Source organism: Agelaius tricolor, unplaced genomic scaffold (genome assembly GCF_023055355.1).
Source record: "Agelaius tricolor isolate 1412-34295 unplaced genomic scaffold, bAgeTri1.0.p SCAF_55, whole genome shotgun sequence".
Classification (NCBI taxonomy): Eukaryota; Metazoa; Chordata; class Aves; order Passeriformes; family Icteridae; genus Agelaius; species Agelaius tricolor.
The window spans coordinates 1,176,166-1,200,361 of NW_027269315.1; the positions used below are offsets into that span (position 1 = coordinate 1,176,166).

Below are 24,196 nucleotides of genomic sequence, written 5' to 3' on the forward strand. Positions count from 1 at the left end.
GTCACCAAACCGTGGGCCACCAAAGCTTTCAGCTGCCAAACCCTGGAGCTGCCAAAACCCTGGAGCTGCCAAACCTGATGTCACCAAATCCCAGGGACCACAAAACCCTGAGCCACCAAACCCTGGAGCCACTAAACCTTGTGCCACCAAACCCTGGGGACACAAAACCCTGTAGCCACTAAACCTTGTGCCACCAAACCCTGGAGCCACTAAACCCTGGAGCCACTAAACCTCGTGCCACCAAACTCTGGGGACACAAAACTCTGTGCCACCAGGTCCTGGAGTCACTAAACACTGGGGCCACCAAACCCTGGAGCCACTAAAGCCTGTGTCACCAAACCCTGTGCCACCAAACCCTGGAGCCACTAAACCTTGTGTCACCAAATCCTGCGGCCACCATACCCTGTGCCACCAAACCCTGGAGCCACCAAAGCCTGTGTCACCAAACCCTGAGCCACCAAACCCCGGAGCCACTAAACCTTGTGCTACCAAATCCCAGGACACCAAACCCTGTGCCCCCAGAGCCACGGTGCCCTGGCCGTGCCCTGCCCGCCCTGGCACACCTGGGAGATGAGGAGCTGGCACGAGGACAGCTCTCGGCCCGTCACCTCCAGCTTGCGGTGGCACTCCACCTGCAGGTTCTCCAGCTGCCGGCAGCGCTTCACCACCGACTTCACCTCCGACTTGATCTTGCTGATGTAGAGCCGGGCAACGGCGAACTCCTCCTCGATGGCCCCCGCTCACCTCCACCGGCTGGCACCGCGTGGCACGGCAGGGCACAGTGTGGGCATGGCACGGCACGGCAGGGATAGGCAGGGCACGGCATGGCACAGGAATGGCACAGGAAGGGCATGGCGTTGGGTATGGCACAGCAGGGCACAGGAATGGCAGAGTGTGGGTATGGCACAGCACAGGAATGGCACAGCGTTGGGTAGGGCAAAGCAGGGCACAGGAATGGTACAGTGTGGGTATGGTATGGCATGGTATGGCACGGGATGGCATGGTATGGCATGGCACAGGAATGGCACAGAGTAGGTATGGTACAGTTTGGGTATGGCACAGCACGACAGGGATAGGCAGGGCACGGCAGGGCACAGGAAGGGCACAGGAGGGCACGGCGTTGGGTATGGCACAGCAGGGCAGCAGGCACAGGGAGTGGCACAGAGTAGGTATGGACAGTGGGGGTATGGCACAGTGTGGGTATGGCACAGCACGGCACGGCATGGCATGGCAGGGCATGGCACAGGAATGGCAGAGTGTGGGTATGGCACAGTGTGGGTATGGCACAGCAGGGCACGGCACGGCAAGGCAGGGCATGGCAGTGGGCACAGGAATGGCACAGAGTAGGTATGGTATGGCATGGCACAGTGTGGGGTATGGTATGGCACGGCAGGGATAGGCATGGCACGGCACGGCACAGGGATGGCACAGGAGTGGCACAGGAATGGCACAGCATGGGTATGGCACAGTACAAGCATGGCACAGGAATAGCACAGTGTGGGTATGGCACAGCACAGCACGGCATGGCACGGGAATGGCACAGGAATGGCACAGGAATGGCAACAGCATGGGCATGGTATGGCATGGCACGGCAGGGAAGGGCACAGCAGGGTACAGCAGGGCAGCGGGCACAGGAATAGCACAGTGTGGGTATGGTATGGCATGGCACAGCATGGCAAAGGAATAGCACAGTGTGGGTATGGCACAGCACAGCATGGGTATGGCACAGCATGGGTACAGCATGGCATGGCATGGCACGGGAATGGCACAGTGTGGGTATGGTATGGCACGGCACGGCATGGCATGGGTATGGCATGGTACAGCATGGCAAAGGAATGGCACAGTGTGGGTGTGGGTATGGCATGGCACGGCATGGGTATGGCATGGCACAGGAATGGCACAGGAATGGCACAGCATGGGCATGGCATGGCACGGCACGGCAGGGAAGGGCACAGCAGGGCACAGCAGGGCAGCGGGCACAGGAATGGCACAGTGTGGGTATGGCACAGCATGGGACAGCATGGCACAGCATGGGTACGGCATGGCACGGCATGGCACAGGAATGGCACAGTGTGGGTATGGCATGGCACAGGAATGGCACAGAATGGCACAGTGTGGGTATGGCACAGCATGGCATGGCACAGGTACAGCGTGGCACAGGCACAGCCAGCACACGGGTGTGGCACGGCATGGCACTGAATGGTGCAGGCATGTCCCTGGCACAGTGTGGCACAGACACATCCCACACCCGGGTGTGGCATGGGATGGCACACACAGGGGATGGCGTGGGCAGTGCAGGGGCATGGCATGGGCATGGCATGGGCATGGTGTGGGCATGGCGTGGGCACAGCATGGCACAGCCTGGCACGGGGTGGGTGTGACACTCACAGGGGAATGGTGGCACGGAATGTACACAGAATGGACACGGGATGGGCATGGAAGTGACACAGGGTGGGCACAGCACAGCTGGGTGTGACATGGCACGGCTTTGCTGTGGCACTGCATGGCACGGGCATAGTGCAGGCACAGTGCGGGCACAGGCATGGCAGAGGCACATCCCACATGGCACAGAGCCCCCACTCCCACCCCGTGCCCCCCGTGCCCCTCACGCTCCCCGTCCCCCCTGTGCCCCCCATGCCCCCCATGCCCCCGGTGCCCCCCATGCCCCCCGTGCCCCCGTGCCCCCGGTGCCCTCACCAATTTGATGTCGTCCGCTGCCCACGAGGGCGCTGAGCTCGCTCAGGTCCCTCAGGAGCCCATTGAGCACCTCGGCCGCGCGGCGCCGCTGCTGCCCCCCGAGCTCCCGCGCCCGCGACAGCTCCGACTCCAGCGACAGCGTGGTGGCCTGCGACAGCGACAGCGACAGCGACAGGGCTGGCACCGGGGACAGCCACAGCCACAGCGACAGCGACAGTGCCGGCACCGGGGACAGCCACAGCGACAGGGCCGGGCTGGCACCGGGGACAGCCACAGCCACAGCGACAGCGACAGGGACAGGGCTGGCACCGGGGACAGCGGCACCGCCCACACCCGGGACCCCCGGGCCACCAGGGCACACCCGGGACATCCTGCGGCACCTCCCGGGCACCCCCGCACCTGAGAACCTACACAGTGCCAGGCACCCCCTGTGCCCCCTGTGCCCCCCCGATGCTGCCCCCGATGCTGCCCCCACGGCCCTGGCACCCCCTATGCCTGCACACCCAGCACCCCCTGTGCTCCAGCTGCCCAGGCACCCACACCAGGCACCCCCAGCACGCCCTGGCACACCCCAGTACCGCCCAGTACCGCCCAGTACCGCCCAGTGCTGCCCAGTGCTGCCCAGTGCTGCCCAGTACCGCCCAGTACCGCCCAGTACCGCCCAGTGCTGCCCAGTGCTGCCCAGTGCTGCCCAGTACCGCCCATCCCAGCATCCCCAGCGCCCCTCAAGAGCCCTGGAACCCCCACCTGGCACCACCCCCAGCACCCCAAGGCCCTGCCCGAGGGGAGCTCCCAGCCTGGCACCCCAGTTCAGGGACAGGGCTCCCAGTTTGGGCACTGGTTTCAAGCACGGGGGAACCCCTCTCTTCTTGGGGTGCACCTTGAGGGAGGGGGTGCCCCCCTCTTTGGGGCCCAGTTTGGGGTTTGGGGCTCCCCAGCCTGAGGCTCCTGGTTTGGGGTTTCCCTGGCTCACAGCGTCCCAGTTTGGCACTGGGGGTCCCAGTTTGGGCCTCCCGGGGGGCTTGGGGGGGCTGTGCCAGGGGGCGAGGGGTCCCGATGGGCTCCACGGGGCTTTGCCAGTGGGGCTGTGGCCTGGGCCCCGCGGGCTGTCCCGGTGGCTGTCCCTGTGTCCTGGTGTCTGTCCCGGTGTCCCAGTGTCTGTCCCAGTGTCTGTCCCAGTGTCCCGATGGCTGTCCCTGTGTCTGTCCCAGTGTCCCAGTGTCTGTCCCGGTGTCTGTCCCAGCGTCCCGGTGTCTGTCCCTGTGTCCCGGTGGCTGTCCCAGTGTCCCTGGATCCTGCCTGTCCTGCCTGTCCCGGTGTCCCAGTGTCTGTCCTGGTGTCTGTCCGGTGTCTGTCCCGCCTGTCCCAGTGTCCTGTCCCAATGTCTGTCCCTGTGTCCCAGTGTCTGTCCCAGTGTCTGTCCCAGTGTCTCAGTGTCCCAGTGTCTGTCCCCAGTGTCCCGGTGTCTGTCCCGGTGTCTATCCCAGTGTCCATCCCTGTGTCATGGTGTCTGTCCCAGTGTCCCAGTGCCTGTCCTGGTGTCTGTCCCGGTGTCTGTCCCAGTGTCCCGGTGTCTGTCCCGGTGTCTGTCCCAGTGTCCCGGTGTCTGTCCTTGTGTCCCGGTGTCTGTCCCAGTGTCCCGATGTCCATCCCGGTGTCCATCCCGGTGTCCTGTGTCCCAGTGTCTGTCCTGGTGTCTGTCCCAGTGTCCCAGTGTCCATCCCGGTGTCTGTCCCAGTGTCCCGGTGTCCCGGTGTCCATCCCAGTGTCCCTGTGTCCCGGTGTCTGTCCCTGTGTCCCGGTGTCCCTGTGTCCGGTGTCTGTCCCTGTGTCCCGGTGTCTGTCCCAGTGTCCCGGTGTCCATCCCAGTGTCTGTCCCGGTGTCCAGCCCGGTGTCCCGGTGTCCGTCCCTGTGTCCCGGTGTCCATCCCGGTGTCTGTCCCTGTGTCCCAGTGTCCATCCCAATGTCCATCCCGGTGTCCCGGTGTCTGTCCCTGTGTCCCGGTGCCCGTCCGGTGTCCCCACCTCGGTGCGGGCCAGCTCATCCGCCAGCCGCCGGTTGTGTCTCCGGTGTCCTCGGCCTCCTGGGCTTTGCGGTCGTAGCTCCGGGCGAGCTCCTCGAGCGCCGCCAGCACCTCGGTGACCTCGGCCCGCGCCGCGCCGTGCTCGGCCCGCAGCGCCGCCAGCTCCCGGCGGGCGGCCTCGCCCCGCCCCGCGCTGCCGCCAGCACCTGAGCATGGGCACGGGGACACGGGGGGACACGGGGGTCATAGGGGACACGGGGACACGGGGAACGGGGGTCATGGGGACACGGGACACGGGGGAACGGGGGTCATGGGGGACACGGGGACACGGGGGAACGGGGGGCAGAGTGGGGGGAACGGGGGGCAGAGTGGGGGGAACGGGGGAACAGGGGGCAGAGTGGGGGGAACAGGGGGAACAGGGGGAACAGGGGGCAGAGTGGGGGAACGGGGATCATGGGGGGCACGGGGGTCGGGGGGGCACAGGGGTCAAAGTGGGGGAACAGGGGGCAGAGTGGGGGGCACGGGAGCACGGGGGGAACAGGGGTCAGAGTGGGGGGAACAGGGGTCATGGGGGGCAGAGGGGTCATGGTGGGGGTCCCAAGGATCAGTTTAGGGGTTCCAAGGGTCATGGTGGGGTCCCAGGGGTCAGAGTGGGGGTCCCACAGATCATGGTGGGGGGCACAGAGGGGATCAGGGATCATGGGGGCATGCCAGGGGTCAGAGTGGGTGGCACAGGAATTATGGGGGGGGTCCCAAGGATCAGTTTAGGGGTCCCAGGGGTCATGGGGGGTCCCAGGGGTCAGAGTGGGGGTCCCACAGATCATGGTGGGGTCCCAGTGGTCATGGTAGGGGGCACAGAAGGAACCAGGGTCATGGGGGGGGTCCCAGGGATCAGAGTGGGGGGCACAAGGGTCAAAGTGGGGGTCCCAAGGGTCATGGGGGGCATCCCAGGGGTCATGGTGAGGGTCCCAGGGGTCATGGGGGGGTCCATGGTGGGGGGTCCCAGGGTCATGGTGGGGTCACCAGGATCAGTTTAGGGGTCCCAGGAGTCATGGGGGGGGGGGGGTCCCACAGGAGGACCCAGAGGTCGAGGGGGAGGCTCAGGGTCCTGGGGGGGTTGAGAGGTCCTGGGGGTCCCAGGGGCCAACCCCAAAGTGATCCTGGCAGAGTCGGCCTGGGGTCCCGGGGGGTCCCGGGGGGTCCCAGGGGGGTCCCAAAGGAGGCCTGGGGGCTCCTGGTGGGGCCACATTGGGGTCCCAGGGGTCAGGGTTTGCAGGGTCCCAGGCACTGAGGGTGAGGGGGCCCAGGGGGGCTGGGTTGGGGGTCCCAGGGGGGGTCCCAGGCTCTGGGGGGTCCAGGGGGGTCGGACAGAGGGGGTGTCCCGGGGGGGGTGGGTAGGGCCCTCACCTCCTCCTGGTCCAGCATCTGCTGCTTGAGCTTCTCCATGATCTGACTCTGCTGGTTGATCTCATCATCCTGGGGGGACGGGGGGTCAGGGGGGAACAGGGGGGAACGGGGAACTGGGGGCACTGGGGGGACTGGGGAGCTGGGGGGACTGGGGGGAATTGGGGGGACTGGGGGGAACTGGGGGAACTGGGGGGAACTGGGAGCTGCCAGGGGCAACTGGGAGAACTGGGGGGACTGGGGGAAACTGGGGGAACTGGGGAGAACTGGGGGAGCTGGGGGGAACTGGGGAGCACTGAGGGAACTGGGGGAACTGGGGGGGAACTGGGGAGGACTGGGAAGAACTGGAAACTTCCAGGAGGAAGTGGGGGAACTGGGAGGTGCCAGGGGAACTGGGGGGCACTGGGAGCTGCCAGGGGGGCACTGGGGGGAACTGGGGGGGAACTGGGGGCACTGGGAGGTGCCAGGGGGGCACTGGAGCTGCCAGGGGGAACTGGGAGGTGCCAGGGGGGACTGGGGGGCACTGGGAGCTGCCAGGGGGGCACTGGGACTTGCCAGGGGGGCACTGGAGCTGCCAGGGGGAACCGGGGGCACTGGGAGCTGCCAGGGGGGCACTGGAAGGTGCCAGGGAGGCACTGGGACTTGCCAGGGGGCACTGGAGCTGCCAGGGGTCCCAGTCCCACCACGCTGAGGCTCTGGGGCTGCTGGGCAGACTGGGATGTCCCCGGGGCTCCTGGGGCTCTCGGGGCTGCTGGGGGTCCCTGGCAGGTCCGGGGGGGCTCTGGGGGGCTCAGGGGGTCCCCTCTGGGCCGGGGGTCCCCACCTTGTCGTCCAGCTGCTTGTAGAGCTTGCGGATCTCCTCCTCGTACTTGTGGCGCTCCTCGTCCGAGATGTGGATGACGATGGAGGAGCTGTTGTCGTTCAGGGGGGGCTCCTCGGGGGCGCCCCCCGGGCCCTCGCCCGGCCCCGTCCCCGCCTCGGCCTCGCTCAGCTGCTCCGTCTCGGGCACGGCCTCGCCTGGGGGGGCGCGGCCTCAGAGGGGCTGGGGGCGCCCCGGATCTCGGGTGCTCCAGGGTGGGGTACCCCGATCCCGACTTTGGGGTGTCCCAGGGTGGGGGTACCCCCGATTTTGGGGTGCTCCAGGGGTGGGGGTACCCCCGGATCTCGGGGTGTCCCAGGGTGGGGGTACCCCCGATCCCGATTTTGGGGTGGCCCAGGGTGCGGGTACCCCCGATTTTGGGGTGCCCCAGGGTGAGGGTAATCCCGAATTTGGGGTGCTCCAAGGGGTGGAGGTACCCCTGATTTTGGGGTGTCCCAGGGGTGAGGGTACCACCGATTTTGGGGTGCCCCAGGGGTGGGGGTACCCTCGATTTTGGGGTTCTCCAGGGGTGGGGGCGTCCCGATTTTGGGTTGTCCCAGGGGTGAGGGCACCCCCGATTTTGGGGTTCTCCAAGGATGGGGGTAATCCCGATTTTGGGGTGCTCCGGGGGGTGAAGGTACCCCCGATTTTGGGGTGTCCCAGGGTAGGGATACCCCCGATTTTGGGGTGCCCCAGAGGTGGGGGTACCCCCGATTTTGGGGTGTCCCAGGGGTCCCCGCCCAACTCAGCCTCCCTGGGGAAGGACACGGCCTCGGGGTCTCCACTGGAGGCTGGGGGCCTTGGGGTCCCCTCCCCTCGGCTGGGGTCCCTCCTAAGAGTTGGGGTCCCCTCCCCACAATTGGGGTCCCTTCCCAGAGCTGGGGTCCCGTTCACAGACTTGGGGTCCCTCCCCACAGTTGGGGTCCCCCCATCTCCGAATGCCCCTCCCGTGCCCCCCCAGGGCACAGACCGTGCCTCAGTTTCCCAGCGGGGCTGAGGGATGCTCGGTGCCCCGGGGTCCCCCCAGTCTCGGGGTGCCCCCAGTCTCGGGGTGCCTTCACCGCTCCTCCAGCGGCTCAGCTCCGCCTCCAGCCGGGCCAGGCTCTCTCTCAGCGCTTTGTTCTTCTCCTTCTCCTTCTCGAATTTCTTCTTCCACTGCTCGGCCGTGAGCTCCAGGTTCACCGAGGCCGTGTTCTTGATGGTCTTGGCCCTGCGGGCGCCCCCAAACTGGAACCCCGAAACGGGCACCCCCTGACTGGCACCCCGAAATGGGCACCCCCGAAATGGGCACCCCAAACTGGCACCCAGAAACTGGCACCCCGAAATGGGCACCCACAAACGGGCACCCCTGTCCCCGAAATGGGCAGCCCCAAACTGGAACCCCGAAACGGGCACCCCCAAACTGGCACCCCGAAACTGGCACCCCTGCCCCCGAAATGGGCACCCCCTGCCCCCCCTCACTCCAGGGGGGTTACCTCCCCTCCCAGTTCTGGGGACCCCAGCACAGCCCCCGGGGGTTCGCTGAGAGCAATTGGGGTGCACTGAGAGCAATTGGGGTGCACTGGGGGCAATTGGGGTCCACTGGGGAAATTGGGGCGCACTGGGGACACTTGGGGTGCACTGGGGGCAGTGGGGTTGCACTGGGAGCACTTGGGGCGCACCGGGGGCATTTGAGGGGCACTGGGGACAGTTGGGGTGTGCTGGGGGCAGCCGAGGTGTGGCTGGGACACCATGGGTGAAGTTGGGGTGCACTGGGAGCAGTGGGAGTGCACTGGGTGAAGTTGGGGTGCGCTGGGAGCAGTTGGGTGCACTGGGTTAGGTTGGGGTGCACTGGGAGCAGTGGGAGTGCACTGGGTTAAGTTGGGGTGCGCTGGGAGCAGTTGGGGTGCACTGGGTTAAGTTGGGGTGCGCTGGAGGCAGCTGGGGTGCAGGTGGAACTTGGGGGGCACTGGTGGCAATTGAGGCGCGCTCGGGGTAGTTGGGGTGCGCTGGGGGCACTGGGGGTGCACTGGGGAGAGCCGGGGTGTGGCTGGGACTCCATGGGGGAACTTGGGGTGCACTGAGTGTGGTTGGGGTGCAGCAGGCGCTGTTGGGGCGCACTGGGAGCAGTTGGGGTGCACTGTGTGAATTTGGGGTGCGGCAGGCGCTGTTTTGGTGCACTGGGTGATTTTGGGGTGCACTGGGGGCAATTGGGGGGCACGGGGGGCACTCGGGGTGCACTGGAAGCAGTTGGGGTGCAGCAGGCGCTGTTGGGGTGCACTGGAAGCAGTTGGGGTGCACTGGGAGCAATTGGGGTTTAGCTGGTACTCCATGGGTGGGTGAAGTTGGGGTGCACTGTGTGAATTTGGGGTGCGGCAGGCGCTGTTTTGGTGCACTGGGTGATTTTGGGGTGCACTGGGGGCAATTAGGGTAAACAGGAGGCACTCGGGGTGCACTGGGAGCTGCCGGGGTGCGCTGTGTGAATTTGAGGTGCAGCAGGAGCTGTTGGGGTGCGCTGCACTCTGTGGGTGCCTGGGGGGGTCTCGGGGGGGTCTCGGGGTGCTCTGGGCACGGAGCGGGGGGCGGGGGCTCCGTGGGGGCACCCGGGGGCTCAGGGGGTTCAGGGGGGCTCAGGGGAGCTCAGGGGGCTCAGGGGGGCTCAGAGGGTTCAGGGGGCCTCGGGGGCTCAGGGGATGCTCAAGGGGGCTCAGAGGGCTCGGGGAGGCTCAGGGGGGCTCGGGGGGCAGTGTGGGGGGTACGGTTGGACACCCCCATTCCCGGGGGGCTCAGAGGGTTCAGGGGATCTCAGGGGAGCTCAGGGGGCCTCGGGTGGCTCTGGAGGGCTCAGGGGAGCTCAGGGGGCTCAGGGGGGCTCAGGGAGGCTCAGGGGAGCTCAGGGGAAGCTCAGGGGGGCTCAGGGGGAGCTCAGGGGGCTCAGGGGGGCTCAGGGGGCTCAGGGGGGCTCAGGGAGGCTCAGGGGAGCTCAGGGGGCTCAGGGGGCTCAGGGGAAGCTCAGGGGGGCTCAGGGAGGCTCAGGGGGCTCAGAAGGTTCAGGGGGGCTCAGAAGGTTCAGGGGGGCTCAGGGGGGCTCAGGGGGGTCCGGGTGGTTCGCGGGGCTCAGGGGGGCTCAGAGGGTTCAGGGGGCTCTGCGGGCCTCAGGGGGGGCTCAGAGGGCTCGGGGGGCTCAGGGGGACTCAGGGGGGCTCGGGGGGCTCAGAGGGTTCAGGGGGGCTCAAGGGGGCTCAAGGGGGCTCAGGGGGGCTCAGGGGGGCTCGGGGAGGCTCAGAGGGGCTCAGGGGATCTGAGGGGGGTTCAGAGGGCTCAGGAGGCCCGGCCCCCCCGGGCGCACCTCTGGCCGAACATGAGCGTGGATTTGGTCTCCTGGTCGTTGTAGCTGGACGGGGAGCAGCAGATGAACATGGTGGTGCGGCAGTTCCCGCCCAGAGAGTCCTGCAGGATCCGCGTCATCTTGCTGTCGCGATAGGGCACGTAGGCCTTCTGCGGGGGGAGGGGCGGCCTCAGCTCCGGGAGACACGGGGGGGACACGGGGGGGACACGGGGACACGGGGGACACGGGGGGATATGGGGGGACACGGGGGGACACGGGGGGGAACGGGGGGCACGGGAGGGGCAGAGGGACACGGGGGGATATGGGGGGACAGGGGGACACTGGGGGACACGGGAGGGGCAGAAGGACACGGGGGGACAGGGGGGACACGGGGGAACCGGGGGGACACAAGGGGGACACGGGAGGGGCAGGGGGACACAGGGGGACGCGGGGGGATATGGGGGGACACGGGGGAACAGGGGGGACATGGGGGGACAAGGGGGACACGGGAGGGGTAGAGGGACACGGGGAGGGCAGGGGGACACGGGGGACACTGGGAGACACGGGGGGGGCAGGGGACACGGGGGGACACGGGGGAACAGGGGGGACACAAGGGGGACACGGGAGGGGCAGAGGGACACGGGCGGACACGGGGGGACACGGGGGAATATGGGGGGACAGGGGGACACGGGGGAACAGGGGGGGGAACAGGGGGATATGGGGGAACAGGGGGGACACGGGGGTACACGGGGGGCACGGGGGGACAGGGGGGGAACGGGGGACACGGGGGGAAGGGGGGGATATGAGGGGACAGGGGGACACGGGGGGGCAGAAGGACACGGGGGGACACGGGGGGACACGGGGGGACAGGGGGAACCGGGGGGACACGGGAGGGGCAGGGGGACACGGGGGGACACAGGGGAACAGGGGGGACACAAGGGGGACACGGGGGGGGCAGGGGGACATGGAAGTGGGACACGGGGGCACAGGGGGCTCCACTTGGGGACATATGGGGACAGTGGGCTCAGGGACACACACCGGGGACAGGGGCTCGGGATGGGGACACGGGGAGGGCAGGGGGCTCAAGGGGACACGGGGGGACACGAGGGAGTGGGACACGGGGGACACACAAGGGGGGCCGGGGACTCGGGCTGGGGACACACAGGGGGACAGGGGGCTCCGGTTGGGGACACACGGGGACAGGGGGCTCAAGGGGACACAGGAGAATGGGACACGGGGGGTTGGGGGACACACGGGGACAGGGGGCTCAGGGGGACAGCAGGCTCGGGTTGGGGACACACAGGGGACAGGGGGCTCGGGGAGACACAGGAGAATGGGACAGAGGGGGTTGGGGACACACGGGGACAGGAGGCTCAGGGACACACACAGGGGCAGAGAGGGCTCAGGGGGACACACGGGGGGTCAGGTTGGGGACACGGGGGGTACAGTGGGCTCGAGTTGGGGACATTTGGGGTCAGGGGGCGCGGGGGGACACAGGGGACAGAGAGAGGGGCAGGGGCTCGGGTTGGGGACATGTGGGGACACAGTGACACACGGCGGGCAGGGACACACAGGAGGGACGGGGGCTCGGGTTGGGGACACACGGGGGGGCTCAGGGGGGGCTCCCCCTCCCAGGACCCCCGAGGGGGCGCACGGGGGGGGGTGGGGGGCCTGGGCAAGGCGCACCCGGGACCCCCGGGCTGGGGCAACCTCGGGGGGCTCTGAGGGACCCTCGGGAGGCTCCGGGGGGCTCTGAGGGATCCTCGGGGGGCTATGGGGGGCTCCCGGGACACTCAGGGGGTTCTGGGGCACCCTCGGGGGGCTCTGAGGGACCCTCGGGAGGCTCCGGGGGGCTCTGGGGGGCTCTGGGGGACCCTCGGGGGGCTCTGGGGGGGGTTCCGGGGACCCTCAGGGGGTTCTGGGACACCCTCGGGGGACTCTGGGGGGCTCTGAGGGACCCTCAGGGGGCTCTGGGGGACCCTCGGGGGCTCCGGGGGGCTCTGAGGGACCCTCAGGAGGTTCTGGGGGGCTCTGGGGGCTCTGAGGGACCCTCGGGGGTCTCACCGTGCCCTCGGCCAGCGCAGAGATGACGTTGCCCAGCGCTGACAGGGATTTGTTGATGTTCTTGGCCTCGTCCAGCACGGCCCCCTCGGCGCCCGTCTTGCTCACCTGGGAAAGGGGAGGGGGGGGGGATGGCTCAGGGACCCCCCTGTGCCCCCCGAGCCCTGGCAGGGATGGCCCAGACCCCAAACCAAGGGAGCCACCAGGCAGGAGAGCCCCAGACCCAACAGCCTCCCCCAGAGAGCCCCAGCCCAGACTGACGGTCCTGAAACCCCAAAAACCCCAAACACCAACGGCCCCAAACCCCAACAGCCCCAAACCCCAAAAACCCCAAACCCCAATGGCCCCAAACCCCAACGGCCCCAAACCCCAACAGCCCCAAACCCCAAAAACCCCAAACCCCAATGGCCCCAAACCCCAAAAACCCCAAATGCCAACGGCCCCAAACCCCAACAGCCCCAAACCCCACTGGCCCCAAACCCCAACAGCCCCAAACCCCAATGGCCCCAAACCCCAATGGCTCCAAACCCCAATGGCCCCAAACCCCAATGGCCCCAAACCCCAATGGCCCCAAAAACCCCAATGGCCTCAAATCCCATGGCCCCAAAAATGACCCCAATTGCCCCAAACCCCAACAGCCCCAAACCGCGATGGCCCCAAACCCCAAAAACCCCAAACCCCAAAAACCCCAAACCCCAAAAACCCCAAACCCCAACAGCCCCAAACCCCAATGGCCCCAAAAAACCCCAATGGCCTCAAATCCCAACAGTCCCAAAAATGGCCCCAATGGCTTTAAAAACCCCAATGGCTCCAAACCCCAATGGCCCCAAACCGCAAAAACCACAAACCCCAATGGCCCCAAACCCCAACAGCTCCAAACCCCAAAAACCACAAACCCCAATGGCTCCAAACCCCAACGGCCCCAAACCCCAATGGCCCCAAATGCCAAAAACCCCAAACCCCAAAAACCCCAAACCCCAATGGCCCCAAACCCCAACGGCCCCAAAAAACCCCATTGGCCTCAAATCCCATGGCCCCACAATGGCCCCAAACCCCAACGGCCCCAAAAAACCCCATTGGCCTCAAATCCCATGGCCCCAAAAATGGTCCCAATGGCTTTAAAAACCCCAATGTCTCCAAACCCCAACAGCCCCAAAACACAATGTTCCTAAACCACAATGGCCCCAAAAATGGCCCCAATGGTCCCAAACCCCAGCGGCTTCAAAAACCCCCAATGGCCTCAAAAAACCACAATGGCCCCAAAAATGGCCCAAAAAACCCCCAATGACCCTAAACCCCAACAGCCCCAAAAAACCCATTGACCCCAAAAATGGCCCCAATGGCCCCCAAAAACCCCAGTGTGTCCCCAAGACCCCCACTGTCCCAGTGTCCCACAGAGCACCAAAGTCCTCCCAAACCCCCCCAGCCTCCCCCCAGAGACCCCCCACCCTCCCAATGCCCCCCAAAACCTCATGAATGCACCCTCTCTGGGTGGAGGGGCCCCCCAGTGTCCCCCGATGCCCCCCAGTGCCCCCCAGTGCCCCCCAGTGCCTCCAGTGCCCCCCAGTGCCCTCCCAATGCCCCCCCAGTGCCCCCTAATGCCCTCCCAGTGCCCTCCCCCAGTGCCCCCAATGCACCCCAGTGCCCCCCCCCCCAGTGCCCCCAGTGCCCCCCCAATGCCCCCCAGTGCCCCCCAGTGCCCCCAGTGCCCCCAGTACCCCCCAGTGCCCCCCTAGTGCCCCCCAATGCCCCCCAGTGCCCCCCAGTGCCCTCCCAATGCCCCCCCCAGTGCCCCCCTAATGCCCTCCCAGTGCTCCCCCCAGTGCCCCCCCAATGCCCCCCAGTGCCCCCAGTGCCCCCAGTACCCCCCCAGTGCCCCCCCAGTGCCCCCCAATGCCCCCCAGTGCCCTCTATTTCCCCCCCAAATGCCCCCCAGTGCCTGCCCAGTGCCCCCCCAGTGCCCCCTCCGGTGCCCCCCAATGCCCCCCAGTGCCCCCAGTGCCCCCTAATGCCCTCCCAGTGTTCCCTAATGCCCCCCAGTGCCCCCCAATGCCCTCCAGTGCCTGCCCAGTGCCCTCCCAGTGACCCCAGTGCCCCTCAATGCCCCCCCAGTGCCCCCCAATGCCCTCCAGTGCCCCCAGTACCCCCCCAGTGCCCCCCAATGCAGTCCCAGTGCCCCCCCCAGTGCCCCCAGTGCCCTCCCAGTGTCCCCCAGTGCCCACCTCCCCTTCCCCCTGCACCCCCGGCTCTGCAGTCCCACAGCTCTGGGGTCCCCCCACCTTTGGGGTCCCCCCACCTGTGGGGTCCTCTCTACCTTTGGAGTGCCCCCACCCCGGGGACCCCCCCCCACATTTAGGGTCCCCACTTTTGGGGTGCCCCCAGCCCTGGTGTCCTCGCTTTTGGGGTCCCCCACTTTTAGGGTCCCCACTTTTGGGGTGCCCCCCTTTGGGGTGCCCCATCTTTGGGGAACCCCACTTTTGGGGTGCACCTACATTTGGGGTGCCCCACCTTTAGTGTCCCCACATTTGAGGTTCCCCCGCCCCTGGTGTTCCCACTTTTTGAGTCCCCACATTTGGGGTGCTCCCCCTTTGGGGTGGTGCCCATCTTTAGGGTGCCCCCATTTTTGGGGTGCCCGCACCTTCTCGCTGCCCGCCAGGTCCACCAGGTAGAGTTTCCCGCTCAGTTTCTGCTCGGTCTCCACGTTCTCCTGCTTGATGTGGATGAGGAAGATGCTGTGGCTGCGGGAGCTGTGCTCGTTCATGTCTGCGGGCAGGGGGGGCGGCTGTGGGCACGGGCCCGGGCACTGCACCCCAAAAACAGCGCCGGGACCCCTCGGTGCCCACCCGCACCCCGAAACGGGCACCGGCCCGGGGCACTGCACCCCAAAAACAGCGCCGGGACCCCTCGGTGCCCACCCGCACCCCAAAAACAGCGCCGGGACCCCGCAGTGCCCACCCGCACCCCGAAACAGCGCCGGGACCCCCCGGTGCCCACCCGCACCCCGAAACGGGCACGGGCCCGGGCACTGCGCCCCAAAACAGCGCCGGGACCCCCCCGGTGCCCCCCTGCACCCCGAAACGGGCACCGGGACTGGCACTGCACTCCAGCACCCCAAAAATAGCTCCGGGGCCCCACACTGCACCCCGAAACGGGCACCGGGACTGGCACTGCACCCCAAAACAGCCCCGGGACCCCTCGGTGCCCCCCTGCACCCCAAAACAGCGCCGGGGACCCCTCAGTGCTCCCCTGCACCCCATAACGGGCACCGAGACTGGCACTGCACCCCGAAACAGCTCCGGGAACCCACACTGCCCCCCTGCACCCCATAACGGGCACCAGGCCGGGCACTGCCCCCCTGCACCCCAAAAACAGCTCCGGGACCCCGCAGTGCCCCCCCCGCACCCCAAAAACGGCCCAGGACCCCAGTGCCCCCCATATCCCCAAGTCCCCCATGCCCACCCTGTCCCCCATGCCCCCCCCCCCATGTCCCCCCTGCCCCCGGTGTCCCCCTGTCCCCCATGCCCCCCCATGCTCCACATGCACCCACTGTCCCCCCGTGTCCCCCCATGTTCCCCAGTGCCCCCCATGTCCCCCGCACCCCCAGTGCCCCTCATGCCCCCCATGTCCCCCTCCTGCCCTCCATGCCCCCCAATGTCCCCGTGTCCCCCCACGCCCCCCCATGCCCCCCATCTTCCCTCTTGCCCCCATGCTCCCCCTCAGTGTCCCCGGTGTCCCTCACTGGTGACAGCCATGGATATCCCAGCTCCATCCCTGTGTCCCCCCTCTCCATGTCCCCCCTGTCCCCCCGTGCCCCCCACATCCCCCATGTCCCCCCGGTGTCCCCGGTGTCCCTCACTGGTGACAGCCATGGATATCCCAGTTCCATCCATATGTCCCCCTCTCCATGTCCCCCTCTCCATATCCCCCCTGTCCCCCCATGTCCCCGCTGCCCCCCGTGCCCCCCACATTCCCCATGTCCCTGCAGTGTCCCCCGTGTCCCCAGTGTACCCGGTGTCCCCGGTGTCCCTCACTGGTGACAGCCATGGATCTCCCAGTTCCATCCCTGCGTCCCCCTCTCCGTGTCCCCCCTGTCCCCCCGTGCCCCCCACATCCCCCACATCCCCCACATCCCCCATGTCCCCCCGGTGTCACTCACTGGTGACAGCCACGTGCCGGTTGGATTTCCCCTCATCGATCACATCCAGGATCTCCTCGGGGCTGGACACGAAGCGCTCGGTGCAGCCCTGGGGGGGGGAGGGGGGGGCGGTGACCGGGGGGGGGCTCAGGGGGGGCTCAGCCCCTCCCCCCCCCCGGAGTGCCCCCTTGAGCCCCCTCCCCCCTCACCTTGACATAGGGGACCCGGTTCTTGTCCTCGTGCACCGACAGGTTGGTCTTGGTCACTGGGGGGACACACGGGGGGGTCACAGAGTGCTCCCAGTAACCTCCCAGTAACATTCCAGGAACCTCCCAGTGCCTCCCAGGAACATCCCAGGAACATCCCAGTAACATCCCAGTAACATCCCAGTAACATCCCAGGAACATCCCAGGAACCTCCCAGTGCTCCCAGTAACATCCCAGGAACATCCCAGTGCTCCCAGTGCTCCCAGGAACCTCCCAGGAACATCCCAGGAACATCCCAGTAACATCCCAGGAACATCCCAGGAACATCCCAGTGCTCCCAGTAACCTCCCAGGAACCTCCCAGTAACATCCCAGGAACATCCCAGGAACATCCCAGGAACATCTCAGGAACATCCCAGTGCTCCCAGTAAAAATCCAGTGCTCTCAGTAACAACCCAGTGCTCCCAGTAACAATCCAGTGCTCCCAGTAACTCCCAGTAACCTCCCAGTAACATCCCAGTGCTCCCAGGAACATCCCAGTAACATCCCAGTGCTCCCAGTGCCCTCCCAGTGCCTCCCAGTAACATCCCAGTAACATCCCAGTGCCCTCCAAGTGCTCCCAGTGCCCTCCCAGTAACATCCCAGTGCCCTCCCAGTAACATCCCAGTAATCTCCCAGTGCCTCCCAGCGCTCCCAGTGTCCTCCCAGTCACCTCCCAGTGCCCTCCCAGTGCTCCTCAGCTGCCCCCCAAGAGCTTCCCAGTCCTCCCAGTGCCCCCCGTGCCCCGCACTCACTGTCCAACAGGTCCCGGATCTTGTCCAGGTAAATCTCAAAGTAGGACACCTGGGGGGGAGGGGAGGGGGTGGGGGTTGGGTGGGGCCGACCCCCAGGACCCCCAGGACCCCCAGTGCCCCCCATGAACCCCTCCAGTGCCCCCAGTGCCCCCTCAGTGTTCCCAGTGCCCCCCAGTGCCGCCCCAGTGCCCCCCAGGATCCCCAGTGCCCCCTCAGTGCCCCCAGTGCCCCCAGTGCCCCCCCAGTGCCCGGGCACTGCACCCCGAAAACAGCCCCGAGACCCCTCAGTGTCCCCCCAGTGCCCTCCCAGTGCCCCCCAGGACCACCAGTGCCCCCCATGAGCCCCTCCCAGTGCCCCCCCAGTGCCACCAGAGTCCCCAGTGCCCCCAGTGCCCCCTCAGTGCTCCCAGTGCCCCCCGTGAGCTCCTCCCACTGCCCCCAGTGCCCCCCCAGTGCCCCCCATGAGCCCCCCCCAGTGCCTCCAGTGCCCCCATGAGCTCCTCCCAGTGCCCCCAGTGCCCCCCCAGTGCCCCCCCAGTGCCCTCCCCGTGCCCCCAGTGCCCCCAGCGCCACCCCATGAGCCCCTCCCAGTGTCCCCAGTGCCCCCCCAGTGCCCCCAGTGCCCCCCCAGCCCCTCCCAGTGCCCCCCCCAGTGTCCCCAGTGCCCCCCCAGCCCCTCCCAGTGCCCCCCCCAGTGTCCCCAGTGCCCCCCCAACCTCTCCCAGTGCCCCCCGTGCCCACCTTGATGTGGAACTCCAGGTTCTCGTCCATGGCGTAGATGTGGTTGAAGATGTCGCGGGCGATGCGGGGGATGATCCCCATCTGCTGCGGGTCGTGCAGCTTCCCCTGGGGGGGCGGGGGGCGCTGAGACCCCACCGGGGCCCCCCAAAACCCCCCGGTGCCCCCCCAAAGGTCCCCAGTGCTCCCAGTGCCCCCCAAAACCCCCCAGTTCCCCCCAGTGGCCCCCGTGCCCCCCTGTGTCCCCCAGCCCCTCCCCAGTGCCCCCCACTCCCCCCAGTGCCCCCAAAACCCCCCAGTTCCCCCCAGCGCCCCCGCTGTTCCCCCCAGTGTTCCCAGTGCCCTCAAAGCCCCCCCAAAGCCCCCCCAAAGCCGCCCCCGTGCCCCCCGTGCCCCCCGTGCCCCCCCCCGTGCCCCCACCTCCATGGTGTGGGTCTTGCCCGATGATGTCTGTCCGTAGGCGAAGATGGTGCCGTTGTACCCGGCCAGCACATCTGGGGGGGGGGGGAGAGGAGATTGGGGACCCCCGAACACCCCCCGAGACCCCCGAACACCCCCTGGGACCCCCAAACACCCCCCGGGACCCCCCGAACACCCCCGGGACCCCCGAACACCCCCGAGACCCCCAAACACCCCCCGGGACCCCCGAACACCCCCCGGGACCCCCCGAACACCCCCCAGGACCCCCAAACACCCCCTGAGAACCCCAAACACCCCCGGGACCCCCAAACACTCGGCTTTTCCGGGGCTGTCCCCACGCTGTCCCGCCCAGGGCTGTCCCCACGCTGTCCCTGGTGGCCCCACACAGTCCCCGGGGTGTCCCCAGGCTGTCCCGAGCTGTCCCCGGGCTGTCCCACCCAGGGCTGTCCCCACGCTGTCCCCACGCGGTCCCAGGATGTCCCCACGCGGTTCCGGGCTCTCCCCATGCTGTCCCCGGGTTGTGCCACCCAGGGCTGTCCCTGGTGTCCCCACACTCTCCCCACGCTGTCCCCGAGGCGTCCCCACGCTGACCCCAGGCTCTCCCCAGGTTGTCCCCGCTCTGTCCCCAGACTGTCCCTGGTGTCCCCACGCTGTCCCCAGGTGCTCCATAGGCTGTCCTCGGGCTGTCCCCGGCTGTCCCCAGGCTGTCCCTGGTGTCCCCAGGTTCTCCCCGCGCTGTCCCCGCTCTGTCCCCGCTCTGTGCCCGCTGTCCCCGCTCTGTGCCCGCTGTCCCCGCTCTGTCCCCTCTCTGTGCCCGCTCTGTCCCCGCTCTGTCCCCTCTCTGTGCCCGCTCTGTGCTCGCTCTGTCCCCGCTCTGTGCCCGCTGTCCCCGCTCTGTCCCCGCTGTCCCCGCGCCCTCTCACCCTTGACGATCTGCATGGCACACGCGTGGTACACCTGCTCCTGCGTGGTGTTCGGGGGAACACGCGATCGAACACGTACGGCTTGCCCTGGGGGGGGACAGGGGGACAGACACGGGGTCACCGGCCAGAGAGACCCCGGGACAGACACGGGGACACCGGGCAGAGAGACCCCCGAGACACGGGGGGCACCGAGCAGAGAGACCCCGGGACAGACACGGGGGGCAGCGGCCCGAGACCCCCGCCCCGCCCGGGGGTCACCATCCCCAGGGACCCCCCCGAGGCGCTGGGGGCTGGCACAGCCTCAGGACCCCTCAGGGAGTCCCGGTAAGGACGGGGGGCCTGGGGGGTCTCAATCTGTACCCCCGGTACCCACCCGGAACCCCCCATTGAGGGAGCCGGCCCCCACACACACCCCCGGCCCCCCATATCCACACAGATCCCCCCCTCCAAACCCTCTCACAGCCCCCCAGAACCCTCCAGACTTCCCCATGGATCCCCACAGATCCCTGAGCCCCCCACAGACCCCCAGAACCCTCCAGACTCCCCCATAACTCCCCATAGATCCCCACAGACCCCTCACAGCCCCACAAAGCCCCAAGGACCCCTCAGCCCCCTCATAGACCACCCCCAGCCCCCCTCACACCACCACAGAGCGCTCAGACCCCCACAGACCCCCAGAGGCCCCCAATCCCCCAGAGACCCCCACAGACCCCCATAGACACCCCCCCTATTCCCCTACAGACCCCACAGACCCCCGTAGATCCCCAAGGACCCCCCCAGGCCCCTCCAGAGCCCCCCATAGACAGCCAGACACCCCCAGACCCCCGGAGACCACCCCGTACATCCCCACCCCCCCCCCCCCGGGAGCTGTCCAGGCCCCGGTGCTGAGCCGGGACACGGGGACAGACGGACAAGGGGACATGGGGACACACGGACAGGGGGACACAGGGACACGGGGACACACAGACATGGGGGCACACGGACACGGGGACAGACGGACACGGGAGCACACGAACACACGGGGACATACAGACATGGGGAAACACGGCCATGGGGACAGACGGACACGGGGAGACGCGGACAGATGGACACGGGGACACACAGACATGAGGACAGATGGACACGGGGACACACGGCCACGGGGACACACGGCCACGGGGACAGACGGACACAGGGACAGACGGACACAGCGCCATGGGGAAACACAGACATGGGGACAGATGGACACGGGGACACACAGCCATGGGGACAGACGGACACAGGGGCATGGGGACACACAGCCATGGGGACAGACGGCCACAGGGACAGACGGACACACGGCCATGGGGACAAAGGGCCACGGGGACACACGGGGGGCTCGGGGGCACGGGGACACACAGACATGGGGACAGACGGACACGGGGACACACACCCATGGGGACACACGGCCATGGGGACACACGGGGTGCTCGGGGGCACGGGGACACACAGACATGGGGACAGATGGACACGGGGACACACGGCCATGGGGACACACGGGGTGCTCGAGGGCACGGGGACACACAGACATGGGGACACACAGACATGGGGACAGATGGACACGGGGACACACGGCCATGGGGACAAAGGGCCACGGGGACACACGGGGGGCTCGGGGGCACGGGGCCAGCCGGTGCCAGCAGCCCTCGCCCCCGCTCCCCCCGGGGCCCCGCAGCCGCCGCAGCTCCGCGGCCCCGCCCGCCGCCGGTCACGCACCCCCCGCACCCCCTGCACCCCCCGCACCCCCTTCCTCCCCTGCCCCGCACCCCCATCCCAGCGCCCCCCGGCCCTTCCCCGCAGCCCCGGCCCGCAACGCCGCCCCCGCGGCTCCCCCCGCACCCGCACCCCCGCACTGCGCCGGCACCGCCACAGCCCCGCCACGGGCGGACCCCCCCCATCCACGGACACCCCGTGCATGAACCCCCCATCCAAAGAACCCCCCCGCATCCACGGACCACCCCAATACACGGACCCCCCCATGCATGAACCCCCCATCCAAAGAACCCCCTCGCATCCACGGACCCCCCATGCATGAACCCCCCATCCATGGACTCCCCCCATCCACGGACCCCCCCCATCCACGGACCCCCCCCCGCATCCACGGACCCCCCCCATCCACGGACCCCCCCCGCATCCACGGACCCCCCATGCATTAACCCCCCATCCAAAGACCCCCCCCCCCCCCACATCCACGGATCCCCCCCCATCCACGGACCACCCCCAATACACGGACCCCCCCATGCATGAACCCCCCCCCCATCCAAGGACCCCCCCTGCATCCACGGACGCCCCCGTGCATGGACCCCCCCTGTACCACGGACCCCCCATCCACGGACCCCTCGCACCCACGGACCCCCCCTCGCCCCGCATCCACATCCCTGCACTCGCGACCCCTCCTCATTTACGGACACCTATCCATGGACCCCCCCATTTACGGACACCCCCCTCCACGGACACCCCCGCGCCCCCACCCCGTTGTCCCCCCGGGACCGTCGCTTCCCCCCCACGCCCGTCCCGGACAAGGGGGGGCTATTATGGGGTGCCGATATTTTGGGGGCCGATATTTTGGGGGCCGATATTTTGGGGGCCTCATCCCCCCCCCGGATGAGCCCCTAACAAAGGGCAGGGCCGCAGCGCAGGGGAGGGGGGGGGGTCCTGCGGCATCCCCCCCCCCACCCGCGGCTGCTTTGAGGGCCCCCTCGGGGGGGGTCAGGGCGTGTCCGCTCCATGTAAACACTGCCCCCCGCCGCCGCACTGGGCAAACTGGGAGCGCCATCCCCTGGCACTGGGCAAACTGGGAGCGCCCCCCCCCTCTGGCACTGGACAAACTGGGAGCGCCCCCCCCTCCGGCACTGGGCAAACTGGGAATGCCATCCCCCGGCACTGGGCGAACTGGGAGCTCCGGGAGCCTCGGAAATGCAGTGGGGGGAGAGCATGGGGAGAGTCCCTGGGGGCAGCGGCCACACCCAGCAGCGCTTCCCCCCCTCCCCAAAACAGCATCTGCCCCCCCCCCCAGTGACAGCGCCCCCCAAATGGGGGTACCTGCCCCTGCCCCCCCCGTGACTCACCCCCAGCACGACGCTGTCGTCCCCTTGGAACACGGGCAGGAATTTGTCCCCCCGCAGGATCTCGGCCTGGTTGAGCGGCCGGAAGCGGCACAGGACCTTGATGCTGCACTCGGAGCTGGGCTCGGCCATGCCGGGGCTCGGGGGGCTTCCACACGGGGGGGCTCGGGCCGGGGGGGTCACCCGGGGCGCTGCTCACAGCCTAAGGGACAGCTGGCACCGGCGGACACGGTGGCACCCGGGGGTGCTGAGCGGTACCCGAGGGTGCAGGGTGCTGCTCAGGGATGCCGGGTGGTACCCAAGGGCTCGGGATGCTCCTCAGAGATGCAGGATGCTGCCCAAGGATGCAGGATGTTGGCCGGGTGGTACCCAGGGATGCAGGATGCTGCCCAAGGATGCAGGATGCTGCTCGGGGGTGGTACCCAAGGATGCAGGATGCTGCTCAGAGATGCAGGATGTTGCTCAGTGATGCAGGATGCTGCCCGGGTGGTACCCAAGGATGCAGGATGCTGCTCAGCACTGCAGGGTGGTACCCAGGGACGCAGGATGCCGCTCAGCACTGCAGGATGTTGCTCAGGGGTGGTACCCAGGGACGCAGGATGCTGCTCAGGGATGCAGGATGCCGCTCAGCACTGCAGGGTGGTACCCAGGGCTGCGGGTGGTACCAGGGATGCAGGATGCTGCTCAGGGATGCGGCTCGCGGGGCTGCAGGATGCGGGAGGCGGCGCCGGGCGGGGCTGACGCTCCGCAGCTGCCGCTGTCGCCGCTCCTGTGACCGCTGCTGTCGCCACTGCAGCCCCGGGACCGGCGGGTGGGGGGGGGGGGGGGGGCCGCCCCCCCGCGCCCCCTCCCCCGCCTTAAGGTGGAGCCGCCCGCGGCTCTTAAGGTGGCCGGGACTGAGGGGAGGGCGCAGCGCCGGGCACGGGCCCCCCCAAAGTGCTGATTCACGGCGGGGGGAGCAGGACGGGCCGGGGATCGGGACCCCGGGGCGCGGACGGGGAGGGGGAGCGGGGCCAGCCCCCCCCGGCCTCCCTGCTCGGTGCCCCCCCCCCCGCGGGAAGGCCGCGGTCCTGACTCATCCCCCCCGGTACAGCGGGGGCTCTGCCCGGGCCCCCCTGCGGGTGACCCCCAAACACAGGGGGGGGGCCCGAGCTGAATCCGGGGGGGCCGGAACTGAGCCCGGGGGGGCCGGAGCTGAGCCCGGGGGGGGCCGGAGCTGAGCCCGGGGGTCTCCCGCGGCTGAGAAGGGCAGCCCCGCCATGGGGGACAGCCCAGGACACCCCAATGGTGCCCCCCAGTGCCACCCGGCCTGTGCGTGCCCCCACCCGTGAGTCCGGCCCGGGTGTCCCCCGTGTCCCCACCGTGTCCCCCCATCCCCCTGTGCCCCCCACGTGTGTCCCCATGCGTGTCCCCGTGTGCCCCCAGCCGTGTGTTCCCCTCTGTGTCACCCCCCGTGTCTCCCCCCGTTCCCCGCCCCTTGTTCACCCCCGCTGTGTCCCCCTTGTACCCCCGTGTCCCCCCCGTGTCCGTGTGTCCTCTGTCCCCC

The 24,196-nt window shown here is 68.3% G+C and overlaps 1 protein-coding gene, 1 long non-coding RNA gene and 1 pseudogene across 2 annotated transcripts; 1 reads left to right on the forward strand and 2 right to left on the reverse strand.

Annotated features, from left to right (window-relative positions):
* Positions 1-400, reverse strand: part of LOC139604728 (kinesin heavy chain-like) — a 3,545-nt pseudogene extending 3,145 nt beyond the window's left edge.
* A 67-nt stretch (positions 401-467) lies between these two features.
* LOC139604841 (kinesin heavy chain-like) lies at positions 468-23,470 on the reverse strand. The gene is given in 19 exon segments (XM_071456168.1): positions 468-739; positions 2,698-2,845; positions 4,723-4,766; positions 4,769-4,906; positions 4,909-4,927; positions 6,129-6,197; positions 6,949-7,142; positions 8,046-8,194; positions 10,313-10,461; positions 12,356-12,460; positions 14,991-15,115; positions 16,509-16,596; positions 16,697-16,752; positions 17,487-17,535; positions 18,228-18,332; positions 18,645-18,718; positions 19,568-19,627; positions 19,630-19,654; positions 22,654-23,470. Coding segments are annotated over 19 exon segments (1,980 nt in total). The 5' UTR covers positions 22,783-23,470; the 3' UTR covers positions 468-485.
* On the forward strand, positions 7,060-7,663 carry LOC139604849 (uncharacterized). Its single transcript, XR_011684113.1, has 3 exons — positions 7,060-7,199; positions 7,304-7,451; positions 7,622-7,663. It is a non-coding gene; the product is annotated as an uncharacterized lncRNA (long non-coding RNA).
* Positions 23,471-24,196: the final 726 nt, after the last annotated feature.